General features: G+C 50.4%; 2 protein-coding genes across 5 annotated transcripts in view; both read right to left on the bottom strand.

Annotated features, from left to right (window-relative positions):
- Positions 1-1,135: 1,135 nt before the first annotated feature.
- IL17RA (interleukin 17 receptor A) lies at positions 1,136-20,230 on the bottom strand. 4 transcript variants are annotated; one of them, XM_074325141.2, is made up of 13 exons: positions 19,914-20,230; positions 14,001-14,025; positions 13,161-13,307; positions 12,205-12,317; positions 10,851-10,977; positions 9,171-9,218; positions 9,026-9,081; positions 8,115-8,198; positions 7,688-7,769; positions 6,937-6,948; positions 6,570-6,671; positions 4,563-4,604; positions 1,136-3,985 (listed from the first exon to the last, which is right to left on the bottom strand). In XM_074325141.2, exons 1-13 carry the CDS (start codon positions 20,049-20,051, stop codon positions 2,496-2,498), a joined length of 2,466 nt encoding a protein of 821 aa, XP_074181242.2. In that variant the 5' UTR covers positions 20,052-20,230; the 3' UTR covers positions 1,136-2,495. The 4 variants fall into 4 exon arrangements, with proteins under 4 accessions (XP_074181242.2, XP_019612834.3, XP_074181241.2 ...); XM_019757275.3 differs by having other exon boundaries at positions 8,918-9,081; positions 19,914-20,226; XM_074325140.2 differs by lacking the exon at positions 6,937-6,948 and having other exon boundaries at positions 8,918-9,081; positions 19,914-20,226.
- A 290-nt stretch (positions 20,231-20,520) lies between these two features.
- The window catches only part of LOC148759130 (endogenous retrovirus group K member 13-1 Env polyprotein-like), a 41,320-nt gene continuing 37,739 nt past the window's right edge, over positions 20,521-24,101 (bottom strand). The window contains exon 3 of the mRNA XM_088792806.1: positions 20,521-20,784. Within this exon, the coding sequence (XP_088648932.1) occupies positions 20,521-20,784 (264 nt within the window). The remainder of the gene's footprint in view (positions 20,785-24,101) is intronic.

Raw genomic sequence — 24,101 nt, 5'->3', positions numbered from 1 at the left:
GGGGGAGTTAGAGGGTTTGGGGATGGTGATTAATGGTTGCTGGGCTTTTTGGGGGTAAGAAAATGTTCTAAAATTGATTATGCTGACGATTGCTGAGCTCTGAACTCTTAAAAGCCATTGAACTGCAGAGGGTCAACTGTGAATTGTATAGTATGTGAATTATAGCTCAATAAAGCTATTAGGAAAAAAAGCAGCAGCCGTGGAGATAAAAGGGACATAGTGGACAATGCCAGTTGAAGACATTTGGCCTCAAAAGCCAGCAAAGCTAGAATTCCAGGTTTGTGGGGAACACAATTCAAATAGAAGTGTGCTTCTGGGCACTAGACTACATTGCTTTGAGCCATTCTGCTGCCAGGTAGAGCCCTGGCTCCAGCAAGGGAAGTGGTATTCCACACTCTGGGCGTTTAATCAGTGCTTATTGGCAGCTGGGGAAACAGCTGGTCACAGGGAGCTTGGTAGGCATCTGGACTCAATGATGCCCAGCTCCAGGGTTACTGGAGAAGGACGGAAACTGAGAAGCTGGTGGCTGGGCGGGCTCTGTTCCTTTCTCCCTGTCTTAGTCCATTCAGGCTGCTGTAATACATAGACCGAACAGTTCGTGAGTATCAACAGCAGACATTTCTTTCTCACATTCTGGAGGCTGGGCAGTCCAAGATCAATGCATGGCCAGGCTCAGTGTCTGGGGAGAGCCTGCTTCCTGGTTCACAGAAGACCACCTCGCCACGTTCTCACATGGCAGAATGGAGGAAGCTCTCTGGGGCTTCTTTTATAAGGCACTAATCCCATTCATGAGGTTCCATCCTCATGACCTAATCAGACCCCAAAGTCTCCACTTCTCATACCATCACCTTGGGGACTGTCAACTTAACACGTTGCGTACGGCGGGGTTTAAATCCCTCATGAAGATTCTCGTGATCCGTACGCAACGTGTTAAGAATTTTGAGAGGACACAGACATCCCACCCACAGCACTCCCTCACCTGGTCCTTTGCTGCTGCTGTGCTGTGTCTGGGACTTAGGCCTCAATGCTCCTGCTGCTACTTGGCAAAATGTCACTACAAGAGAGCATTCTAACTGGAACTGCTTGACCTATAGGAACATGTGACTTAAAACAACTACCAGGAATTCTTACCAGGTTAAATGTATTCATTCTTTTATTGACAATCTCTTTCACGCACACGTACATCTGTAATATTTGGTTTCTCATCACATTTCAGAACCCTCTCCTCCAGGCTGAAACGTGGAGCTATAGTTAACGGCTCAGACATAGGCGATGGAGAACCCTCAGCCCCAGGGGCACATGGCATCCCCGTGCACTCTCCTGGGAACAACTTCACACACTGGGCCCTAGCATCTCTCCTCTAATGTCTCGGAACCTCAGACGTTTAAGTACAGAGAGGCACACCTTCCTCTCCCCTCAAAAGGCCTGCCCAGATCCTCACTGCCCTCCCGCTCCTACCCTGCCACATGCCTCCCCACCCTGCTGTGGGCCCTCCATAGCTCATACTCCACTCCCTCTGCCACTGGACCCCAGTGTGGAGCTGAGGGCTCCCGGCTCCCAGTGCTGCCCAGCCAGCAGCCCCCAAAGCATCCTCTGCCATAGCTTTCCTTCTGACTGACTGCCAAAAGGTGAGCTCAGGGTTTCAGACTTTTCTCCCTGTGTTCACTTTCACATCACAGATGTCTACCCTGTCTCTTTCCAAAATGAGCTGAGGTGGCTTCCAGGTATGTTTGGCCCTCAGCCTCCTCTGCAGGGCAACAGCTTCTCATATTCAAGGAGTCCCAGGCCTTCGGTCTGATGTCCCAACTCCCAGCCTGGGCTCTGGTTATGTCTTCACCCTATCTGTTATGCCTCCCTCCTTCCTCTCCAGGCCCATCCTGCAGTTTACTGATGGGCCCAGCTCCCACTCATCTCCCAGACCTTACCCCACATGCTGCCTCCCCGGGACTGGTGCCTCCTCCAACCACAATCTCTTGGCCCAGGGAAACTAGCTTCTCCTTCAGCTCATATAGCACCCCCTCCAGGAATCTATCCCTGGGCCAGGTGTCCCTTCTGGGCTTCTGCATAGCCCTGGACAGGCATCTCCTCAGCCTTTACATCTTGCACGACTTCCTCTATTTGTTAATCTGTTGCTCTCACTAGGTGTTAAGCTCCCTGGTGGTCAGGGCCAATGCCAGGTACAACTTATCTTTGTATCTCAGATGTCTGGCACATAGTAGGTGCAAAATAAATGTTGAATGAATGAATAAATGAATGACGGACACTCAAGGACATGGCCACTAGCTCCTGGGAACGGGTTGTAGATTTTTGTGGGGCTGGAAGATTACCAGTCACAGAAAGAAAAATTAAGAGGTATGCCCAGGCATCAGAATCAAGATGTCTACATTTTAAAGGTACTATTCCACACATGAATATATACACACACATATACAGACACACGTGTACACCCACGTACACACATACTCCCTTCTACAATGCTCTGGATCTGGGAGGCTCTACGCCACCGGCCCCTCTGGCTCCACACCGTCCCAGCCAGAGTTCTTCCGAATCTCTTGGAAGAAAAGCTGTCGCTGGAGGCTTCTCAGGCTCTCCAGGGCCTCAGGGGAGAGCTGCTTGGCCTCCTTACCCAGGTCCTGCTTTTCTTCCTCTTCCTCCATTTCCATAAGCCCATCAGGGGGCTGCGGGGAGCTCCTGGAGATATAGCCCTGGTCGGATTGCACCGACTGCCGCTGCTCCTCCTCGTAGGGCGAGTCCCGGTCTCCCAGGGCCGCGGCCGGGCTCTCCCACCCTTCCTGGCAGCTCAGACTCTGCTGGAAGAGTGACAGCATCAAGCTTTCCAGCTGCTCCCTGCCCTGCTCCGGGAGGGGGTGGGGCGATGCCGTCGGGGTGCTGCAAATAGGCAGGGCCTCCGAGTCCACGGGGAGAAGGACACTGTTCCTCCGAGGACCGCAGCCCTCTAGCAGCGGGCGGGCCTCGCCTCCCTCCACGATGGCCAACCGGAGGGCTGCTCGGCTCCCGACAGCATGGGAGACAGGCTCCACGGCCTGGGCCTGAGCGGGAGGGCCCGCGATCACCGGCAGCACCGCGGTTTGGAGGGTCTGCGCCACCAGCAGCTGAGGTTGCAGTCTCACCACTCCCTGCCCGTCCTCAGCGCCGAGCAAATTCATCACCAGGCGGCCCTCAGGGGCAGGCTGCCGCACCACTGGCTTTTGCTTCACAATTCCTTTTCCTGGGGACAGCAGTGGCTCTTCAAACACCTCTTCGTCCAGGGATGCGAGGTCCTGGTCATCTGCCGAGCAGAGGTTCTCGCGCTCAAACCAGTCAGGGTACCGAGTCTGCCACTCCCGGAACCTCCCCACGGCTTCTTTGAGCTGCCAGCCGCTGGGATTCTGCAGGTAGTTCTCCCCTGTGAGCTCCCCAACACGGTGCATCCGGCCAGGTTCAAACATCTCCAGGTCCTGGATCCGGAAGTAAACCTCCTCGAATTTGTTCATGAGTGGGTACCTGGAAGTGATGTTGAAGAGCTCAGGGATGTCACACTCGCTGCTGATCTCACTGAAGTAGCAGACGATGTAGGTGCCGAAGCAGGCTGGCTTCTTGAAGTCTGGGAGGATCATGTTCATGGCCGCTGTGAACAGGTCCCCCGCGGGCTTCCTGTGGTCACATCGAAGCTGCACGACCGGCTCCTCCCAGCCGAGGATGGCCTGCCACTTGGCCCGGGTGCCTCGGGAGCACAGGATAATGATCTTGGAGTTGCTCTCTACCATCTCCTGCTTCTGGCGGCCCACCCAGGTCATGACCCCCACCTCTGAGATGACCTGCTCCTCCAGCAGGTCAAGGGCCACTTCAGTGCCACAGACGGTCAGCAGGAATTGCGCGAACTTTAGGACTACATCCACGTAGAGGGGGTGGTCGGCGGAGTAGACGATCCAGACCTTCCTGGGTCTCAGGGGAGGGGGCGTCAGGCCAGTGGTGGGTAGGACATCTGGGGGGAACAAGGGAAGCCAAGGCCACAGATTCAAGTGTGTGTCTGCGCTGCCCCTTGCACCACAGGCCAAGGGCAGGGATCAGTCAGAGCTCGGCTCCCTAGCCTAAGAAATGCAACTGAGGCCTTGGAATAAGCCAAATGTTGCTGTTTCACCTGTTTGGGCTGCCTGAAAAAAAATCACAGTCTGTTGCCTTCTGGAAAAAGAATCTGCCTCTCTTGCATTTTTATCTGGCCTTTAGTCTATAGTTTAATTATTTTAATTAAAAAGAAAAGGCACAAAGACCAGCCTATGGAACAGAAACGTCTGTTATAGAGAGGACCTCTTTTCACAAAATATGGTAACTTCCCTTCCTTTCCTTGCCCAAGTGATTTAAAAACATTACTCCAGCCTTGCCATTTGAGGTTCCCTCTGTGTGGGGGTGCAGAAGGCGGGTCCTTTAAAGGTGAGGTCTCCTGAAGGGACTCAGGAGTTAAACTGCAGAAAGCAACCCACCCATGGATCTCAGGAGAACCCTCCATCACACCTTTAAAAACACTCACCAAACGCAGCCCACCCACACCAGGAAACACTGACCTGTGTCTCTGGTGTCATCGCCATATTTTTCATGATGAGACCCTGAAAAGAAAAACACTGGAGTGGCTCTTTTGGAAGAGAAATAGGAACCAGCTCACAGGGCACCTGACGGGAGCCCTGCCCCACCTGACAAAGGACTACTGACAAGGGAGGCAGCCGAGACAGCAGTTACTTCCTGGCCTTTGCAGAGAGACCATACTGTGTGGAGTTGCTCAGATGTGAACCCTACCGCCATGATGAGCGGTGAGATCTGGGAAAGTTACTAATGCCTCAGAAACTCAGTTTCTTTCTCTGTAAAGTGGCTCTGTGATGGGGGATTCAATTAGATTGTGTATGTGAAGTGCTTGGCACATCGTACAGTCACCTGGGGCCACAAGTGTTCTGTGGCACTGACCCAGCCAGAATGCCCAGAATGGTGACTGTGGGTTCCCCTCTGGCCCCCTCATTACAGTCCTGGTGTACCCTCCCCGCAATTTGGCCACACCCAAGGAAACTCCCCACTTGAGGAAAAGCCCTTGCCCAGAGGTGTCCTTGTAAGAGGCATAAATCTTACAACATATCTGCAGAAGTAGCCTCCACCGGGAGTGATGACATTTCCTCCTGGTATTTTTGAGGTGAGGAAGGGAAACCAACATACTTGAGTAGTTGCTCCCCTCAGAGACGCAATGAAGGAAACTGCAGTGCAGGAATCAACTACTCGGTGACCGGGATGGGAGGAATAGAAGCCATGGATGGCCAAGGAAGATACTAAGAGCCTTCATTTCAATCCCCACCCTTTGGGCCTTTTCCCAGAACTGTCAAAAGACAGTCAATGAGTGAGGTTTCTTTCCTGTCCCTTCTTTCACCCCGTGGTTGGGGGGCACTTCAGGAAAGGTCAGAAGTGCAACTGCAGAAAAAAAAACAAGGTGCCTCTCTCACATTTATAGAGAGCTTTACAGTTTATAAAGCACTCACAGAGAGGTTAACTCATTTGACCCTCCCAATAATCCTCTGGAGAAGGACCCGCTCAATAGGTCTGCCTGGCCCGGTGTTCTTCCCACTGCACAGTAATAGTGAATACTGATTAAATACCTAATCCCGATAAGCCCTGTAAATGGGGAAATGGCCTCCCAGATCGTTGAAGGAGGAACCCAAGGTCGTGGAGGAGGAGGGAAAGGTGAGCCCCATAACCTGAAGGAAGACCCATGTTCTCTCCTGAGAGCGCCTGGACAGAGAGGGCTGAGCAGGGAGAGGAACCCATATTTATTAACGCCCACCAACAAGCACCTTCCTTGCTATGTCATGTAATCCTCACCACAGCCCTGAGAGGGAGGCGTCATGACCCCATTTTCCAGAAAAAAAACCGAATCTAAGTTTGTTAAGCAACTTGCTTATGACGACAAACCAGTGAGGCAGTACTAGGGTGCACAGCCCTGTGCCCTAGGTCCCTGGAGCCTTCTCCGTCACATCATGCTGTCCCAGGTCATACTACTCTCCCTGACCTCAGGGGTACAAGTCTGGGGGCTGCAGGATGGGGTCGCTCAGGTTGCTCCACCTGCCTGGCTGATTATGTCTAACAGGGAATCTCTACCCTAGCTCCTTCCAACCTGCTGATTTTAATAACATTGATTTGAGTAGCAATAAATGCAATTGTAACCAGCACATACTGAGCAAATACCATGTGCCAGGCTGTATGCTAAGAGCTCATATGCACTATCTTATGTAATCTTTACAACCGTTTTATGATGTAGGCATCTTTATAATTTCCATTTTACAACAGAGGAGCCTAGGCTCAGAGAATTAAGTACTTTGCCCAGATGTAAGTGCTGGAGCTGGTATCTGAGCCCAGGTCAGCCTTTACTACAGGCTCTGAGTTCTTGACAACAGGTGATGTCTGTACAAAATTTGAGACTGATGGGTGTCCTCTGAGCATAGCCTCACAGAGACTGGAGTGGGGAGGGGACACAGGAAGAAAGACAAGGGCAGAGCGGAAAACCCCAGACCCCGCCCACCATGCCTGTCCCTTACCAGACAGCTTCCAGGTCATGCAGAGGACCAGCAGGATGACGGAGCTTATCAGTAGGATGGAGATGCCCGTGATGAACCCATACACCCACAGGGGTATGTAGCCTGTGGCGAGCAGAACAGCATGAGTGATGTGGCAGGGAGGCCTGCCACGCCAGCCCTGCTGCCCAGCCCCTTGCCTGGCCTCTCTGGCCTGCACCAGGACAGGCTGGTGATCTCAGCCCTCCACCCCCCGCCCGGGCGGGTCTCTTGGTTCAGTCTTGTGTGCCTGACTACATGCCAGGCTCTGCCAGGGACGTCTCCTGTGGCCTCTGAGGAATGTCCCCTCGGGGCTCCTGCAGCACACTACGGGAAGGAACACTGGGCTTACCTACAATCTGGTCTGCAAGGAGAACAAAGGGAAAGGAGTTATTTTTAATTATTAGCAGAAATCACACAACTATCACTGACATCCACTGAGGGCCTGGTAATGACCTTGGCCCTGCACTGAGCAGTTTAGATATGGGTAAACTCGATGAAACCATCTACAGGAAACATATGAGCTGCCAGTCTACTTAGCGATGCCCCACCTCCCCCGGCAGGCTGGGGTTCGCATCCAGGCCAGAGCAACATCTGCTGCTTCCGGAGCAGCTCTGACTGTAGCCACGTTAGGCTGCACATGGCTGCTGAGTGGGCTCTGCCACGTCCATGCGTGTGATCTTGGACAAATTATGTAACATCTCTGTGCCTCAGTTTCTTCATCTATGAACCTGGGGGAGGGATTCTCCATTTCTAGGTACTCTGACTCACAACTTGTGAGGATGAAAAGCAATGACACATTAAAATGCTCTGTTCTGTACACGTATATAACTGCAACTCTATGACAGTAACATCCCCATGTTTCCTGTCACAGAAGTACAGGATCAGACAGATGAGGGGCTCTGCCCAAGGCGACACAGCTAATGAAAGGCAGTCAGGAGTTCAATCCAGGAGAGTGTCTCCAAAGCCCTGCACCGCAGGCCTGAATCACTCCAGCTTAAACTCTGCTCCATCCTTAGGACCAGGTCAGGGTTCAGGTCAAGCTGTTGACCTTCATCCACTCTCACCCCAAATATGCCCCAGGAGAGCCATATGCTTCCTACCTGGAGTACGAGTATGTGGGCAGCGGACCGTCATGGGGTGTCTGAGGCAGTCGTTCAGACAGCTGCTAAAGAAGGGCTGAATCTGTGAGGGCAGAGAAGAGCAGGGGAGAGAGGAAGCCTCACTGATGCTTTCCTGCCAGCAGAGTCACGGACCCTGGCTGGAGGCTCCAGCATCGTCCTGTGGTTGTAAGGTAGACTGCCCATCGAGAAAGGGGGGTCAAAGGAGCCCTGCCCAGATGAAGCTGGGAGAGCAGGGGCCGGAGAAGGCAGAGATGCTGCCTTGCCAGGCAGGGCGTCTCACACAGTAGTGGCTTTGGGTCCTTAGAGAGCGCCAGTCCACAAGCTGCCCTCCCTCCTTCCCTTGCCCATCTAGCAGGAATGCCCACCTGTGCACACCATCCCATACTTGTCTACACCCCTCACTCACCTGCACTTGGTGGTGGCAGCACCAATCAATGTTTGGTAGGGTGAACGTGACGTTGGACCGCTGGTGGACATCCTCTCCTGTGGGCTAAAGGGAGGGAGAGGATGGGTAGGTTAGCTGGACCAGAGCTGACTGTAGTGTTGCAGGAAGCTAGGGACAACCTTCCCCACCAGTCAGTGCGCCCTCACGAAGGCCAGTGGGACAAACACCTTTCAGGTTTCTGCTCCAGGACAATGACATTTCCCCAGTGTATTGGGGCTGCTGTTAACCCAGAAACACAGCTAGTGACTGGTACTCCTGTTTGCTGTGGCTGCTGGGGATGGCGGGGACAAGTCTGTGCTTACACCCAGTAGCGTGGCACATTTTCTGTGCTCATTGAGCCCTGGCTTTATCTTATTGCTTCATCTTTATTTCCCCTTTGTCTTCATTTCTGCATTTAAAACATCTTCAAATCCTTTTTGAAATCAGTGGAATAAACAGAGGAGGACAAAAAGAGAACAAGGAGGATGTGGGGGAGGGCAGGACACAAAGGACGGGGGTGGTGGGCAGGGCAGAGACCAACCATACGCTATCAGCCACAGACTGTACGAGCAGAAGGAAACCTGCAGCACAGAATCCACTGCACTGTCTATCACCTACATACGGAAAGGCAGGAGGAAGAGCCACGCAGCCGGATCGGTACTGCCTGAGCACAGCGCCGAGCACTGCGCTTCTGGCAACAGTTCTGTCAGCACCAGCAGGGGAGGCTGGGGCTTGGAGGGGGGCTCTGAGCTATGTCGGAGGGGTGAAGAGTGGTAGGGAGTTACCGCAGGTATATTCAGTACGTGTTGGAAACATGTCTGGTTCTCTGTGCGTGGGGAACTGCTGAGCAGGATCTGGTAACGGGTAGGTTCACTCCACTGGGTGAAGCTCACCCGCAGCTGGTGGGCTTCCAGGATGTCCGCGGTCATGTTGGGGTCCCACAGGCTGCCTGTCCAGGGCACAGACACAGGCTGCGGTGAGGAGAGGGAATGTGCACCCAGGTAAAGCCTCCCTGGCAAGGCCTACAGCCGCAGTTACCTGAGTTCACACATGGTGTTGTGTGCTTCATCCTGGGGTCCTTGCAGTCTGCAGATCCGGAAGCAAAAGGAAACCATTAAGCCTCTGCCTTGGAAACTTGGCTCTTCTAGACTGCTGACACCAGGATAACAGTTTTCCTTCTGGGGAGCCTGTTCAAGGATGGTCCCTTCAAAGCAAGCCCCAGGACTGGACTGTGGCCCTTGACCGAGGGCCACAGCACTGGGGTGGACCAGGCTGTCTCATCCCTCCTCTCTCAGGGAACCCTCTGGATTCAAGTGTATTTCTCCTGGGCTTGCTTTGGGTGGCCAGAGTCTCGGTCCACTCCAGTTCCTTCTCTCCCCGCTGCCGCTTCCTCTCCAGGGTTGCCTCTGACTTTTTATAAGGGAGAATTTTGTTCTTTGTTCCTCCACGGCAGTTTTTCTTGAACTTTTATGTGCGCCATCATCAGTAGTTTCTGATTCAGCAGGTGGCGGGGGGAGGGATGGGGGGTCCTGAGAATCTGTCTTTCTATCAAATTCTGGGAACTACCTAAAGGACCACTGCTCCAGATATCTTCTTGATCCCCTTCCCTAATTTCCTTGACTGTAGCATTTTTACTTTGGTTTAAGAAGACACGTGACAGGTATGAATTGCTGGGGAGTGACAGGGACTACTTCAGTCTACTTTAGGGACAGGGGAGGGGACTGGGGAGAATCACTCACTCAACAAGTACTTATGGAGCGCCCAATATGTGCCAGGCACCACTCTAGACGCTGGAGATACAGTGGTGAATAAGACAGTCCCTGCCCAGAGATCACGTTCCGGTAGAGGAGGCCAATACAACGAATAGCATGATATAATGTTACAAATATACTATGACAATATTATGTCGGGGAGTGACGAATAAGATGAAGGAAAATAAAGTAGGGTGAGCAGATAGTGTGAGTGGGGTGTGTGTAGGGGGTACTCCAGAGATGAAGGTCATCATCGTCCTTAACAAGCATTTCCTGATCACCTGCTACATGCAAGGCAATTTGAGAGGTTTTGGTGACTGCACAAACGGGTGTAAGGCCCAGACCCCGTCCTTAAGGGGTCTGGCATTCCAAGTGTAGTTGGCTTTGAACAATGAGAAGTGTTATGGGCTGTGGCTGACATTCTGAAGAGGACAGAGAAAACAGAAGCTGTACACACACTGCAGGATGTTTTTGAAGATAAACCTGGCAGTATTCATGGGCAGGATGGATCAGTGGGGGAAGAGGAGATGGTATCATACGTGGGATGGTGCTAGATAAACACAGGTAAGATGTGGGGTAAAAGTGAAAAACAAGGGGACGGAAGCTGGGACGAGGCTGGGAACAGGGGTTACAACTCTTCCAAGAGTGGCTTGTATTCCTGATACTTCCTGGGCAGGGACTGTGCTTCTCTAGACAAAGAGAGGGACGCCGGTTCCCTTAAAACTCCTGGGGTCTTGGGCCAATATCCACTGTTTGTGCCAACAGAGAATGGGATCTGCCTCCAGGGAACAGAGGCTGCAGCCACACCGCAAAGAGCTCCCCGTCCCTGGCATCTGTGTGCTGTGGGTGCCACATGCTGACAATGGCAGCCATTGTCCAGCTAAGCAGGGAGGCTGACGTCTGGGCATCCTGCTGGTTTCTTCTGCAGAGCCATGGGTGAGGGGAAGAGCTGGGTAGGGGCTCTTACCAGGCACGGGGAAGTTCTTGGACTTGTGGTTGGGGTCCCCATCAGGGATGGGCTTGGGCAGGTGGTGAACGGTCACCTCATATTCCTGGCCAGGTTCTACTACAAAGTGACTGAAGGTAAAACGCCACTGAAGAGAAGGGAAAAAAAAGGGAGGTTGGACCAGGAAGCCACCACACCTCTCACCCAGCTGCCCCCGAAGCACCCACTCTACCTACTGCCAAACGATCAGCCAAAAATAAGAAGAAATAACCACCACAGACCCCAAATCAGAGTCTTCTGTGTCTTCACTCGTTTCTTCTGGTCTTTCCTGCCTATTTCAATATCTGGCCTCATCAGCAGAGTGCCATGCGGGAAGCCAATCCTAGGGCAGCCACAGAGCCCCTGCCCCCACCCCGTCTCACAGTGCAGAGCAGTGGTGAAAGGGCGCCCAGCCAAGGGACTTGGGGCCATTGGCGAGCTGGTACCTAAGACGCAGCTAAAAACTATGTTAAGTGACTCTTCCTCCTTAAATGGGAAAGCCAGGGATCTCTTGAGAATGTTCTGGAGCACAAAAGTGCAGAGGGAGGGCTAGAGAGGTTTCCAGCCACCTGGGCCTGCAGAGATGGCGGCGTGTGTGGTGTTTTCTGGACAGTCTGGAAGCTAGGTACTGACTGCAGCTCCTGTTCGAACTACCTTGCTGATGGGGCTGCGGTCCTTTGCTTCAAAGTATCCAGGCACCTGGCCCTCACCACCCACCTAGCAGTCAAGTTTGGGGGCCCTAATTAAATATTAGGGAGGGGAATCTGTCTGCTTCCTGTGTCTGTGGGAGATCTGCAAATGGTCACTTTTTGCAGATTTAAACTAGCAGTTTTCTACTAGAGCTTGCATCAGAACTACTTGGTGGGCTTGTAAAAGGGTTGCTGGGCCCCACCCCAGTTTCTGACTAGGCAGGTCTGGGTGGAGCCCTAGAATCTGCATTTCTAACAAGCTCCCAGGTCACACTGATAGGCTGTTCCTGAGACTACACTTTGAGAACCACTGCTTTAAACGAACTGAACAAGAGTCAACAATTTACTACTAGCTGTGAATAGCAAGATGAGCAGAAATTGCTGCAGAACTCATTTACATGTGTCCCACCCACTATGGTTCCCTGATCTGGGCAACATCATTCCTTCTGGAGGCAGGGCCCACATTAATGTCAGTTACAAGTAAAGATGGCAGGAGGCAGGGCTGGGAAGGCTCTCCTCATTCAGGGACCAGCTAGGGAAGGCTGGAAGGAAAAGCAGGGGAGGCTCGTCTGGGAAGTTTTCAAAAACATGTTCTGCTCCCCATGATCATCAGAGGAACACAGTCCACGCATGAGCTGGACTCTTACCCGTTGGTGATGATGCTGCAGTTTGGAGAGAAACTCAAACTTGACACACAACCGCTCATTGGTGTTCAGCTGCAGAACAGATAATTCTGCGCCTTCCAGGTAGAGGATGCTGGCTGAAGGTCAGAGGGGGGAGAGCAGACACAGATGCAGGTCAACGGGACAAACCACTGGGCGTGTCACTTCCCCGTTAGTTATGCTTGTTCACTCTTAAAAGAAAATCTGCCTAGCTTACCCAACCCTCCACTTCCTGTTCCTCCCAGTTCACTCCTGGGCCTAAGTTAGCCTCCTGCCCTGCAGACAGTTACTTCTCAGCTACACAGAACAAGCAATACTTTATAGTGGGCTAGAAGCAAAGGCTTTGCAAGTTTGTGGTGAGAGCGTTGGCAACAGGGCATGGGTGTCAAACGCGGCCATTCCTACCATCCTTGAAGAGGTAGCAACAGCAATAGGAGCTGGGGACTTACAAAGAGAACTCCCCGGGCCCTGTTCGCAAATCTGGGGCTGGTTGTCCTTAACCCCAATCTTCTCTGTTCTGTAATACAACTCTCTATCCCTAAGAGATTTGGGGATGCTGTTTTAAAAATGGCAGCCCCTAAATTAAAGGAAAAAGCAGGCTGGCAAAGGTGTTACCATTTTTCCAGTAAATACCTGGTACTGCAGTTACAGAATTAACCACGTGACTTCCCCCCATCCCACATGGTGATAAAGATTTTAGGCTGAAGGAAGGCCTTTCGTGAAGGATGGTAGGACAAAAACATACTGGGGGTTAATATCTAAAACACTGAAACAGTATTCAGTGCATGAATGGATCCTTTCAGGACAAAATTTGGGCCTTCATGCTTGAGCACAGGACTGGGAACCCAATTCTAAGTCTGATGGGAGAGCCTGTGGTCTTGTCTGGGGGTTCACCTGGAGGTGGGCAGAATCCCATGGGACCTGCTGACACGCCCACTCACCGTCTGTCTGCAGGATCCATTCGATGTGAACCACAGGGACGAGGTCTCCGCGCCGGGTGTGGGCAAAGTGCAGCCGCACTTGGACATCTTTGGGGGACGAGGGGGTCAGGTTTCGAGGGTGGATCCAGCTGTCATCCAGGCAGGTACCTGTAGCAGGAAAAGCAGAAGTCAGAGGCTTGCGTGCTCTGTAAGAAACTGAAACATGCAAGCAAGGTGCCCAGCAGCAGGCCCAGAGAGTTGGATCTTAAACATTCAGGGGCCTAAGATCCTTGGTGGGGTCTCAGCTTCCCTTTCTTCCCCCCTTTCTCCTTGTCTGGGGTCACTGCATAGCTCTGAAGTTTCAAGGGCATTTCAGGAGAGAAGACAAAGCACATGACTTGGTTTTGAGATGAAGCATTGGTTGGAAATGGGGGCAGAGGAAAGATGGGGTAGAGAAAAGAGCTGTTTTATTTTTATATACCAGGGTGCCTAATTAGCACAGACACTTGAAACATGTGCCTCCGTCTTCACTTAAAACAAAACAAAATCAACAGCACAGATGTCTCTCACTTTACAGTGACAAGCTCTGGCAAACCAAGTTGGATTACAGACACACGAAGGCAGCATCCCAGAAGATACTCTCAAAATCCAAAGGACAGTTCTGCTTCTCACTTCCTGGCTTTTGCATAATGAATATTCTTGATAGGAAGTGCAGGTGTGCATCCAAGGTTTTCAAGGACACCTCCTGCTCAAGTAGCCCTCATCCACAATCGGAAGAGGAATGGCGGCACTTCTGTCAGGGATCCGCACGAGGTCAGCACTTTATTAACAAAGCAACAAGAACAAAAAAAGACGACTTACTATTCTTGACTGTGCAGTTTAGCTCCTGTGGGAAAAAAGAAAGAGGTAATTTCAGCTTTGAAAGAACTTTAATTCACAAGTCAGGCTCCAGACATTTCCCTCTGGCTCATTCTCAAGAATAAAATATACACAGCCCTCCTGTCTCACTTCAGGGGCCCAGTCTGGGGAGGAGGACCATATTCCCCTTACACTTTTCTCATGCTGCCCAACTGAGGACAAACAGAATGAGGAGTGGGAATAGTGGATGGCAAAATGGAACTGGTGTTTTCTGAGTAGCCGGGAGGGGCCGGGAGCCTTCCAACTTTAAAAGACACTGAGAAGGTTCTCCTGTGGGGCCTTGGGGCTTTTAATCTTCCCTGAGGCTTCATCTGCCATCTGGAAACACTACTGCAAGAGGGGAAAACCTAAACCCCAGTCCCTGTTATTGAAATTTACTAAGTCTCTACAAACTCCCTGGGGAAGATGTGCCAGATGCTGTCCTGGGTGATTTATATATATTGTCTCACGAATCTTCTAACACACTTACGACTACTTAAGTGTCCTTAGCCCCACTTCATAGATGAGGAAACTGAAGGACACGGATAAATTAAGTTGCCTCCTACTGTGTGAACTCCTTTCTAACCCAGAGGGGATCTGGAGGGCCAAATTCAGAAATCCCAATTAAAAATAGTTTTAGAGAAATTAACCACTGGGACTAAGTTTGGCCAGCGGATTCTGCTTTGGCAAACACACACATACTCGTACACCCCTGGAGCTGAGTCACCTCAAAATACCTAACGTTGCAAACCTCGATTTGTTAAACTGTAAAATCAGAAAAAGCACAGTACCAACTTCATAGTGTTGTTGAAGATTAAATGATGCAAACTGAAATAAAGATCTTGGGCAGGGGGTGGGCTGGTAGTGATGGTGGCGTGTGTGTAAGGTGCCTTTCACGCTAGATGTCTATATTATAAACAGTTTCAAATAATGGGAATGTACCTGTGTACTAGTTATACAACTAAGCGCAATGATACACGCTCCCACACTGTTCGACAGGAAGCTTACTTACGAGAAGCCCTACGAGAATCATGAGGAATTGTGTTGGCTGCAGTGCTCAGAGAACCATCGCACCGCCTGCTAAATGAGACGATATTTGTCCAGTGTCTGGCACATATGTCTGCTCTTTAATTACTGGCTCCCCTTCTTTAGAGCCTGGCGTATAACAAGGACTCAATTAACAGAAGCTACTATTATATGGGGGACCTCCACACCCTCAGACTTGGCTGTGGAGCAAGGCGGACCCAGGCTCAGGTGTTTTCAGTTATCTTCACTGGTAAAATGGACCAAACACATCCTGTGGAGCAGAAGACAGTCTGATGTGGAAGTGGACCAGAATGTGATTCTAAGGACAACAGAGACTTGGTAGATGCATGTCAATAGGGCACTGGGTCCGCACCTGCCTTTCTCTCAAGAGGGACCAGAGAGGCAGGGCAAAGGAACGGGAGGGGGAAGACGCTGTTCCACCATGGTTCACTCACAAAGAGGATGAAGGGATAATGTCCTAAACATGCTCCAGAAGCGACTCTAAGCGTGCCATTTCATCCATAACCTACCTTTCTGGGATACCAGTTCCAGACTTTCTGTATCCTGTCCAGCTCCTCGGGATTAGTTCTCACTACTGGTCCCAGGACCATCACAGCCCTGCACGACACTCCTCACATGTTCAACAACAAGATCCCTCTAGTTGCCTCTGCTGCCTTGAACACTCTATTTCTCCTCCCACTTGAGACTCCTTGGACTGGTGCACAGAGGGCAAGAAACTGGCTCTTTGACCTTGATATATCTCCATCCCTCATACCTTTTCCTAGCAAATTACAGGAGGATATGCTCCAGCAAAATGAGGGTGTTAACCTCTGGGAAGGAAGACACAGGATCTAGGACATGGGAGCTTTAATCATGACAGGATATTTAGTATGACAATGGTGCCACAGGCCTAGAGAGTAATCAGTCCACATTGGAGCTGAGAACACAGGGCTCAGGAGGAAGTTCTCTGGAGGAAAAGGGAATGAAATTGATGGAACAGCTGATGTTTGCAGAAAAAGACATAACAAATCTGACAGAAAAATCTAAGACTAGAAAATTATAGAATCTAAGAGTGGAAAATTATAGAAGTTAAGAATTAAAACAATTAAAGAAGTTATACCAAAAAAGAAATATAATAGAAAGTACACATACTTGCCTCATTAGTGAATATTATTTACTTGTTAGAATATAGACACTGACTATGAATTTAACTAAAATTGTGATATCACTACAATGAGAAGCTTGGGAGGAAAAGCAGTGGGAAGAGGGCAATATAAGACATTCAGATTTTCATCTATTATAAGTCAATAGACAATATCTAACATTGACAATATAAGTATATTCAGAAAGATGGAGACAAATGCCAGAAGCAATAACTAAAAGGAGTATAAGTGATTGTCTTTGGGGAACAGCATTTTATACACATACCTCATGTAATCTTTATAACAGCCCTCTAACGTAAGTACCATTATCCTATTTTTACTGATGAAAAAACTGAGGCAGAGGCAGGTCAGCTAAGTGGCCCAAGGTCCCACAGAGCTAATATTCAAGCCCACAAAGCTTTGTTCCAGAACCCAACCTCCTAATCACTGCTATACTGCCTCTCTAAATCGGAAGAGGGACACCCACCACGGTGGGCCAATATTCTCTATCCATAGTGGTGAAGATTAAAAGGAAGAAATAAAAGACTGCTCTGTGTATTCAATGGCCACTAGCAAGTGCCTGGTGAAGAGAAGTTCTGAAGGCCCTGCTTTGATTCTCAGCTCAGCACTCACTAGGGTGTGACCCTGGGCCAGTCACCTAGCCTCTCTAACACAGGTGAATCACGCCTGCCTGGCAGGGTGTTGTGAGCGCTGCATGAAGTTATACATGCAAACGAACGCCTGCACAAAGCTGTAGGCAAACCTGGCACTTCTCAAGGCCACAGCCCATGCGGTCTGGCACTTTTGCTCTCCCCATGACCCTGTTAGTGAGGCTCGTCTCCTCTGATAGAGAAGTCACCGGCTCCAAGCAGTGGAGAGACTGACCGGGGCTGCAGAGTGGACGAGATGGGAGCCCAGGCCTCTGACTCAGCTAAGTGTCCTCTTCCCTGCATCGCATCACTTCCGGTTGCTATTCGATGTTAGTCTCTAAATGGACGGCTGCCTGACAGGAGCAGTGAGAAGTCAGATATGATGGCCAAGACACCTGTTCACTTTGCGGGTTCTACCACCAGCAGATCCTCCAGGCCTGACTGCCCAGATGCCTACACCACCCAAGAGCATCCACAGAACTCAACTTTTTACACTTTGAAAGAATGGCACGGCCGAAAGCAGCTTCTGGCAACCAGAAGATAAACAAAACAGTTGTTCTACCACAAGTCAAAACTGCAAGTGCTCAGGGACAAAAATGAATTTCTAACACTATACACACCCTGGCTAAAAAACTGTGTTAACACCCACGCTGACCAACTCCAAGTCACCGTTTTCCATTGTGGGTTTTCTTTTCCCCCAGTTGACAGTCAAGGAAACCTGATAAAGCCCTGGCAGGAGGAGGGGCCGACAAAAGACTGCCCAGGGAACTGCAATTACTTACGGTTCCTCCAGTATTGATTTCTGTGGGGGAACTTAAGTCATCTGGGTTTTGAGGTACTAAATCAAGGAGGCCAGAAAGAGTGCTAGGCCTGGTCTCAGTTTATCACTGCTTTTCAAGCAGAACTAACCATTTATTCATCATTCACTCATTTCTGTGTTCTTTTATTCCACAAATACTTATCAAGCCCCCACATCCTATCTTTGCAGCACCGGGCTAGGAACAGAACAGACAAGGGAAGTCCCCTCCGATCCTCCTCTCATTTTGTGAGTCACTGAGCGCTAAATCCAACGAGGCTCTGGATAGACAGTAACATTCTGGAAAGTGGTGTGGATCCACTTTCAGACGGCTCACCCAGCCTTTTCATTGTGGAAATGAGGAAACACAGGTGCACGCAGCCGAAAATGCCCAAGGTTGCAGACTGTAAGTGGTAAAGTCAGGATATAAACCCGGATCCTCTGAGGTCAAGTTTGTGGCTTTCCCTCTCCTCACTGTATGGCGTTGCATCCACTACAACACCAGCTGAGGGAGAGAAATCTGAAGGGTGTAGTTTCTTGCTTTTTAAAGGGACTAGTCAATAAAGCAAGGAAGCTGTTTGTCACCGTCTGTGAGCAGAGCAAGTGGAAGGAGGAGCCTGCAGATCACAGACAAATCTGGCCAATAAGCATCTCACCACAGCACTCTCTGGAATCAGGCTGTGCCCTTACTACTGACATTCCGTGGCTTCCCCCAGAGCAATTCATATCAAAAGAACACCGCAGCTAGAAGTTATTTTTCTTTTCGCTGGAACTGTGTGTACACTCACTGGATATACAAAGAGCACCTGTTCCAGGCCACCTCCCACCACAGTTCCCACCTTGAAGCCTTTTCCCTCCTAGATGATTTAAGTCCCGTGGACACAGGGTTTCCTTACTGTTTTGGTTCCCAGCAACAGCACCCTGATCTCTGCAGGCATGTGGCAAATGGCCATCACAATGACAACTTGGAATCCTCCAGGGCACAACAGTTCTTACCAAGTCTGCAGGAAGGATCTGCTGAGTATATGCCCCCAACTTTGCCCAATAGCGGGAGTCACAACTCATTCACATAAAAAAAAAAATCTTTTCCCTGCTAAATAGTCACTCACCCTCCACCCTCTTTTGGTAAATTCTCTACAAAATTAGATAGGAGAAATATCTCTAGGGTTGTTTCACATCCTGACTCAGACACTGAGCATTACTCCTTAGGTAGGACCAGCAGTGACGGAGGAGAAGGGACTGAGGAAACCACTGAGAAAGTGGAGGAAAGGCGAGCGCTTACAGGAGGGAAGTGGTGCAGGCAGGCACAGTGTTTTGCTACTTTTTTCTCCCCCTTGAGATGATCCTCCACCACAGGGCCACTACCCAAAGGGTGGGTGTGTCACTTCCTGTTGGGAACAGCTCAGACACTACTTGACAGATGCTAATCAGGCTCGGAGTGGTGGTGGTGTTGGTGGGAGCTGAAGGGGCGGCTTCTCATCTGCCCCATTCTCAGCGCTTCACCCCTCTGGGGAAGTGCCCCGAGTCTGCCGGCAGCCCTCAGCCGCCCTCAGCACAACTGTCCCTGGAAGGTTACAGGCCACGTTTCACTGGAGGCTCCGGCCCTGCGGCCCTCTCAGGCAGCCACGGCTCGTGCGCACGGTTCTACCGCCGTAGGAGGTTCCCCTTCCCCCCGGGGAAGTGGGTTGAGATCCACCGCGGCCCCCACCCTCTGATCTGGCTGCTGCGGACTTGCCCGGATCCTCTCCAGGGTAGGTCTTTAAGTCGGCTCAGCCTCCCAGGCTCGGGTCGTGGCCGCCGGGGCACAGCAGGGGTCCGCAGGGAGCACGACGAGGGGTCTGCCCAGTCTCGTCCGGCTTCTCCGCAGGCTCCTTCCGCACCCCCTTTCTAACCAGCCTCGCCCCGCCTCTCCGGCCGGGCCCCGGTCTCCTTCCCCAAACCGTGGGCCCCGGCGGAGGTGTCCCTCCCGCCCAGGATGCCGGCCAGGTTGTGCAACACCCGGTGCGTGATTTCTTTTCTCCGCTGACTCCCTCTTCTCCCGGGTCCATACCGCAACTCCTGCTGCTCCGACGGTCCTGCCCGGTGCACCCGCTCCCTGTGCCCAAGCCCTGACTCCCTCTGAGACCCCAGCACGGACTTCCTGCCCACCTCGCAAGGGTCCCGAGCTCCGGCCTCCTGGCCGCCCGCCCCGCCGCCTTCGCCCCTCCGCCCCGCAGCATCCTGGCTGCTCCCGCGCTCCTCCAGGGCGCGGCGGGGGTCTCACCTGCTGGGAGCAGACAGGTGCCGGGTGGTCCAAGAGCCGCGGGGAAGCGCGACCCGGGGCAGGCCCGCTCAGGAGCAGCAGCAGCAGCCCCAGCGAGGGCCCCGGGACGACCGGCGGTCGGTGGCGCGGAGCCCCCATGACCCCGCGGCACTGTGGCGGAGCGCGCTGCCCGGGGCTGGGGGCGCAGCGATCGAACACCCGGGGTTCCCTGGGCTCCGCCGTCCGGAGTCCGCCAACTTCGCCCGCTTCCGGCTTCCACCCCAGCTAAGGGGCGGGACGCACCGAGGGGAGGGCTCCCGGCTGGTGGCGTCCCTCCGCCGGTCCCTCCCCCGCCGCGCGGCCCAGGTGCGCGCCCTGCCCGCGCTCCTCCCCGCCCACAGCCGGCTCCCGCCGCAGACCCCACGCGCGGGCCGGCGTCCGCTCGCCCTCCAGCCTGAGCCCGCTCCACGTTTCATCCCGCTCTCGCCCGCCCCGGGTAGTTCGATTTTCGTCCTTTCCCCTTTGCTGTCGCTCCTGGTCCTACTTCTTTGCTTTCCTCTGGGTCCTTTGACGTCAGGCCCCAACTCGAGTCTCAACGGAAGTCTGTCTTCTTAGTCCCTGTCTCTCTTTACTGCACCCCCCTTTTCACCCCGTTTCTCCTCTGCTCTGCTTGCTCTGGCTTTCCGTTCTCCTCAGGAGGCAGGGGCGGCTCGAGTCCCGGCGCGTTCCCGGCCCGAAGCCGGGGGAGGAAGTGGGAGCAGTCATTTCCCGCAGGTGTGACGCGAACTCGGGGAGACGCGATCCCCGGAGGCCAGCCACCCGGCTTCGTACCACTGTGTGTCTCCCCAGCGCCCAGAGTGTCGTGTTTCCGGAGAGACTTACTCTCCGTCTGCTGAGGGACAGTCCTCGGCTCCATACACACCGGACGTTAGTCTCCGGTTGTGATGATTCAACCTTCAGAACGCGGGCCGACTGCATCTCTCCTCTCCATCCCTAGTCCTGCGCGGTCCCTTCCTCTGTGCTCCTGCCACTCCCTCCTGCCCCGTTGGTGGTTTTCAGCCTTGCCTTCCTGTTTCATCCTACATGCTCTAGACACATTTCCGTTTAGAAAACTGTATTTTTATCCCCTTCCTCCATCCTAAACCCACCACCGTCCGTATTTCCCTCCCTATCAAATCCAAGTGCCTTTCCCTGACCTTTGGCGCCAGTGCAATCTAGACGCACTCAGCTTCTCCCTTTGCTTTCCACTCACCTGGACTGGAGCTCCCATATCCGGGCGGGGGATTTTTCTCTCTGTCTAAGGCACCCACCGCCCTTTTCTGCTACTGGCAGACTCTTGGAGACCATCTCTGTTGGTCCCCGCATCCTCCCCAAGGATCCGGCTACGTTAGGCCTGAAGCTCGGTGGTCTTCAATCATCTTTACTTGTTTATTTCCAAAAGACTTTTGGAGAACTGCATCCAATCATACATCTTTAAAGTGACATCTAAAATTTTGATCCTCAGTTTAAATAATGGATATAATTGTTATTAAAATTTGACATTTGTAGCAGGCAGCTTTTAAGATGGCTCCCCAAGGTCCGGCCTTCTGGTATTCACATCCTCTGAGTCTCCCCTTGAGTGTGGGCTTGGCCTAGTGACTTGTTTCCAACAACAGAATATGAATGCAAGACCAAAATGATGGGATGTCACTTTCAAGATCAGGCTACAAAAAGGCCCTGACTTCTGGTTGCTCAGCCTCTTTCTGGGTTGCTGTGGCTGCCCTGGGGACAGGCCCAAGTGGCCAGGAGTTGAGAAAGGCCTCTGCCCATCAGCCAGTAAGAAATTGAGGTCCTCATTTCATAATTACAATTAATGCATAATTGATCAAAATAATGTAAATATGATACAAGTTTTGATAACTAATTATTAAACATAATAAGAAACTGTTATTTGGGGGCCGGCCCGGTGGCTCAAGGGGTTAGAGCTCCGTGCTCCTAACTCCGAAGGCTGCCGGTTCGATTTCCACATGGGCCAGTGGGCTCTCAACCACAAGGTTGCCAGTTCAATTCCTCGAGTCCCGCAAGGGATGGTGGGCAGCGCCCCCTGCAACTAAAATTGAACATGGCACCTTGAGCTGAGCTGCCGCTGAGCTCCCGAATGGCTCAGTTGGTTGGAGCCTGTCCTCTCAACCACAAGGTTGCCGGTTCGACTCCCGCAAGGGATGGTGGGCTGTGCCCCCTGCAACTAGCAACGGCAACTGGACCTGGAGCTGAGCTGCGCCCTCCACAACTAAGACTCAAAGAACAACAACTTGAAGCTGAACAGAACCCTCCACAACTAAGACTGAAAGGACAACAATTTGACCATTGCTCCCCAATAAAGTCCTGTAAAAAAAAAAAAAAAAAAAAAAAAGAAACTGTTATTTGAAATTTACTTCTTATGAGATGAGTTCATGTAACTGTTCAGTTTCTGACAGTTCATTATTGGTGTATAAAAAGGTGACCAATATCTGAACATTAATTTTGTATCCTGGTACTTTACTGAATTCACTTGTCAGTTCTAATAGTTTTTGGTGGAATCTTTGGGGTTCTATCCATATAGTATCATGTCTTATGCAAATAATGACAGTTTTACTTCTTCATTTCCAATATGGATGCTTTTTTTTCCTTGTCTGATTGCTGTGCCTAGGAATTCTAAAAAAAGTAGTGAAAGTGGGCACTCTTGTCTTATTCTTAAAACTTTTATTTATTTTAAGTGTGTTTTTCTAGGATCCATCAGCTCCAAGTCAAATAGTTGTTTCAATCTAGTTGTGGAGGGCATAACTCACAGTGACCCATGTGTGGATCGAACAGGCAACTTCGTTGTTAAGCGCACCGTGCTCTAACCAACTGAGCTAACCGGCTGCCCCTTATTCTTGATTTTAAGGAGAATGCTTTTAGCTTTTCCTCTATGAGTATGATGTTAGCTGTGAGTTTGTCATATATAGCCTTTATTATGTTGAAGCTTGTTCCCCCATTCCCACTTTGCTGAGTGTTTTTATCATAAATGGATGCTGGATTTGGTCAAATGCTTTTTCTGCATTTATTGATATGGCCATATGATTTTTACTTTTCATTTTGTTTATGTGGTGTATCATATTAATTGAGTTGTGGCTATTGAGCCAGCCTTGCATACCAGGAATAAATCCTACTTGATCATGGTGTATGATCTTTTAAATGTATTGCTGAATTCTGTTTGCTAATATATATATATATATATATATATATATATATATATATATATATATTTATATATTTATTTATATATATTATATATATATATTATTTATTTATTTATTTTTTGAGGATTTTTGCATCTATGTTCTTTAGGGATATCAGCCTACAGTTTTCGTTTTTTGTAATATCTTTGTCTGGTTTTGGAATCAGGTGGTAACCTCATAAAATGAGCTTGGGAGCCTTCCCTTCTCTTGAATTTTTTGGAATAATTTGAGAAGGATAAATGTTAATTCTTCTTTGAATGTTTGGAAAAATTCACCGGTGAAAACATCTGGTCTAGTACTTTTGTTTCTTGGGAGTTTTTTTGATTATTGATTTGATTTTGTTAGTAGTAATTAGTCTGCTCAGATTTTCTGTTTCTTCTTGATTCAGTCTTGGAAAATTGTGTGTTTCTAAGAATTTATCCATTTCTTCCAGATTGTCCAATTTGTTGGCATATAATTGTTCATAATATTTTCTCATAATCCTTTGTATTTCTGTGGTGTCAGTTGTCACTTCTCCCTTTCATTTCTGATTTTACTTATTTGGGTCCTCTCTCTTTTTTCTTTAATGAATCTGGTTATGGGTTTATCAATTTTGTTTATCTTTTCAGAGAACCAGCTCTTGGTTTCATTGATCTTTCTTTTTGTTTGTTTTTTCTTTTTTTTTTAGACTCTATTTTGCTTTTTTCTGCTCTGGTCTTTATAATTTCCCTTCTTCTACTCACTTTGGGCTTTCTTTGTTCTTCTTTTTCTAGTTCCTTTAGGTATTAGATTAGATTCTTTCTTTTTCTTTTTCTTTTTTTTTCTTAGATTAGATTCTTTATTTGAGATTTTTCTTATTTCTTGAGGTAGGCTTGCATTGCTATGAATCTCCCTCTAAGAATTGCTTTCTCTTGTGTCCCATAGATTTGGGTTCATTGTGTTTCATTTTCATTTCTCTCAAGGTATCTTTTGATTTTTTTTCTTATCTCAT

Source organism: Rhinolophus sinicus, chromosome 1 (genome assembly GCF_057876585.1).
Source record: "Rhinolophus sinicus isolate RSI-liver-muscle chromosome 1, RSI-T2T, whole genome shotgun sequence".
NCBI classification, from domain to species: domain Eukaryota; kingdom Metazoa; phylum Chordata; class Mammalia; order Chiroptera; family Rhinolophidae; genus Rhinolophus; species Rhinolophus sinicus.
This window is presented reverse-complemented; position numbering and strand designations above follow the sequence as displayed.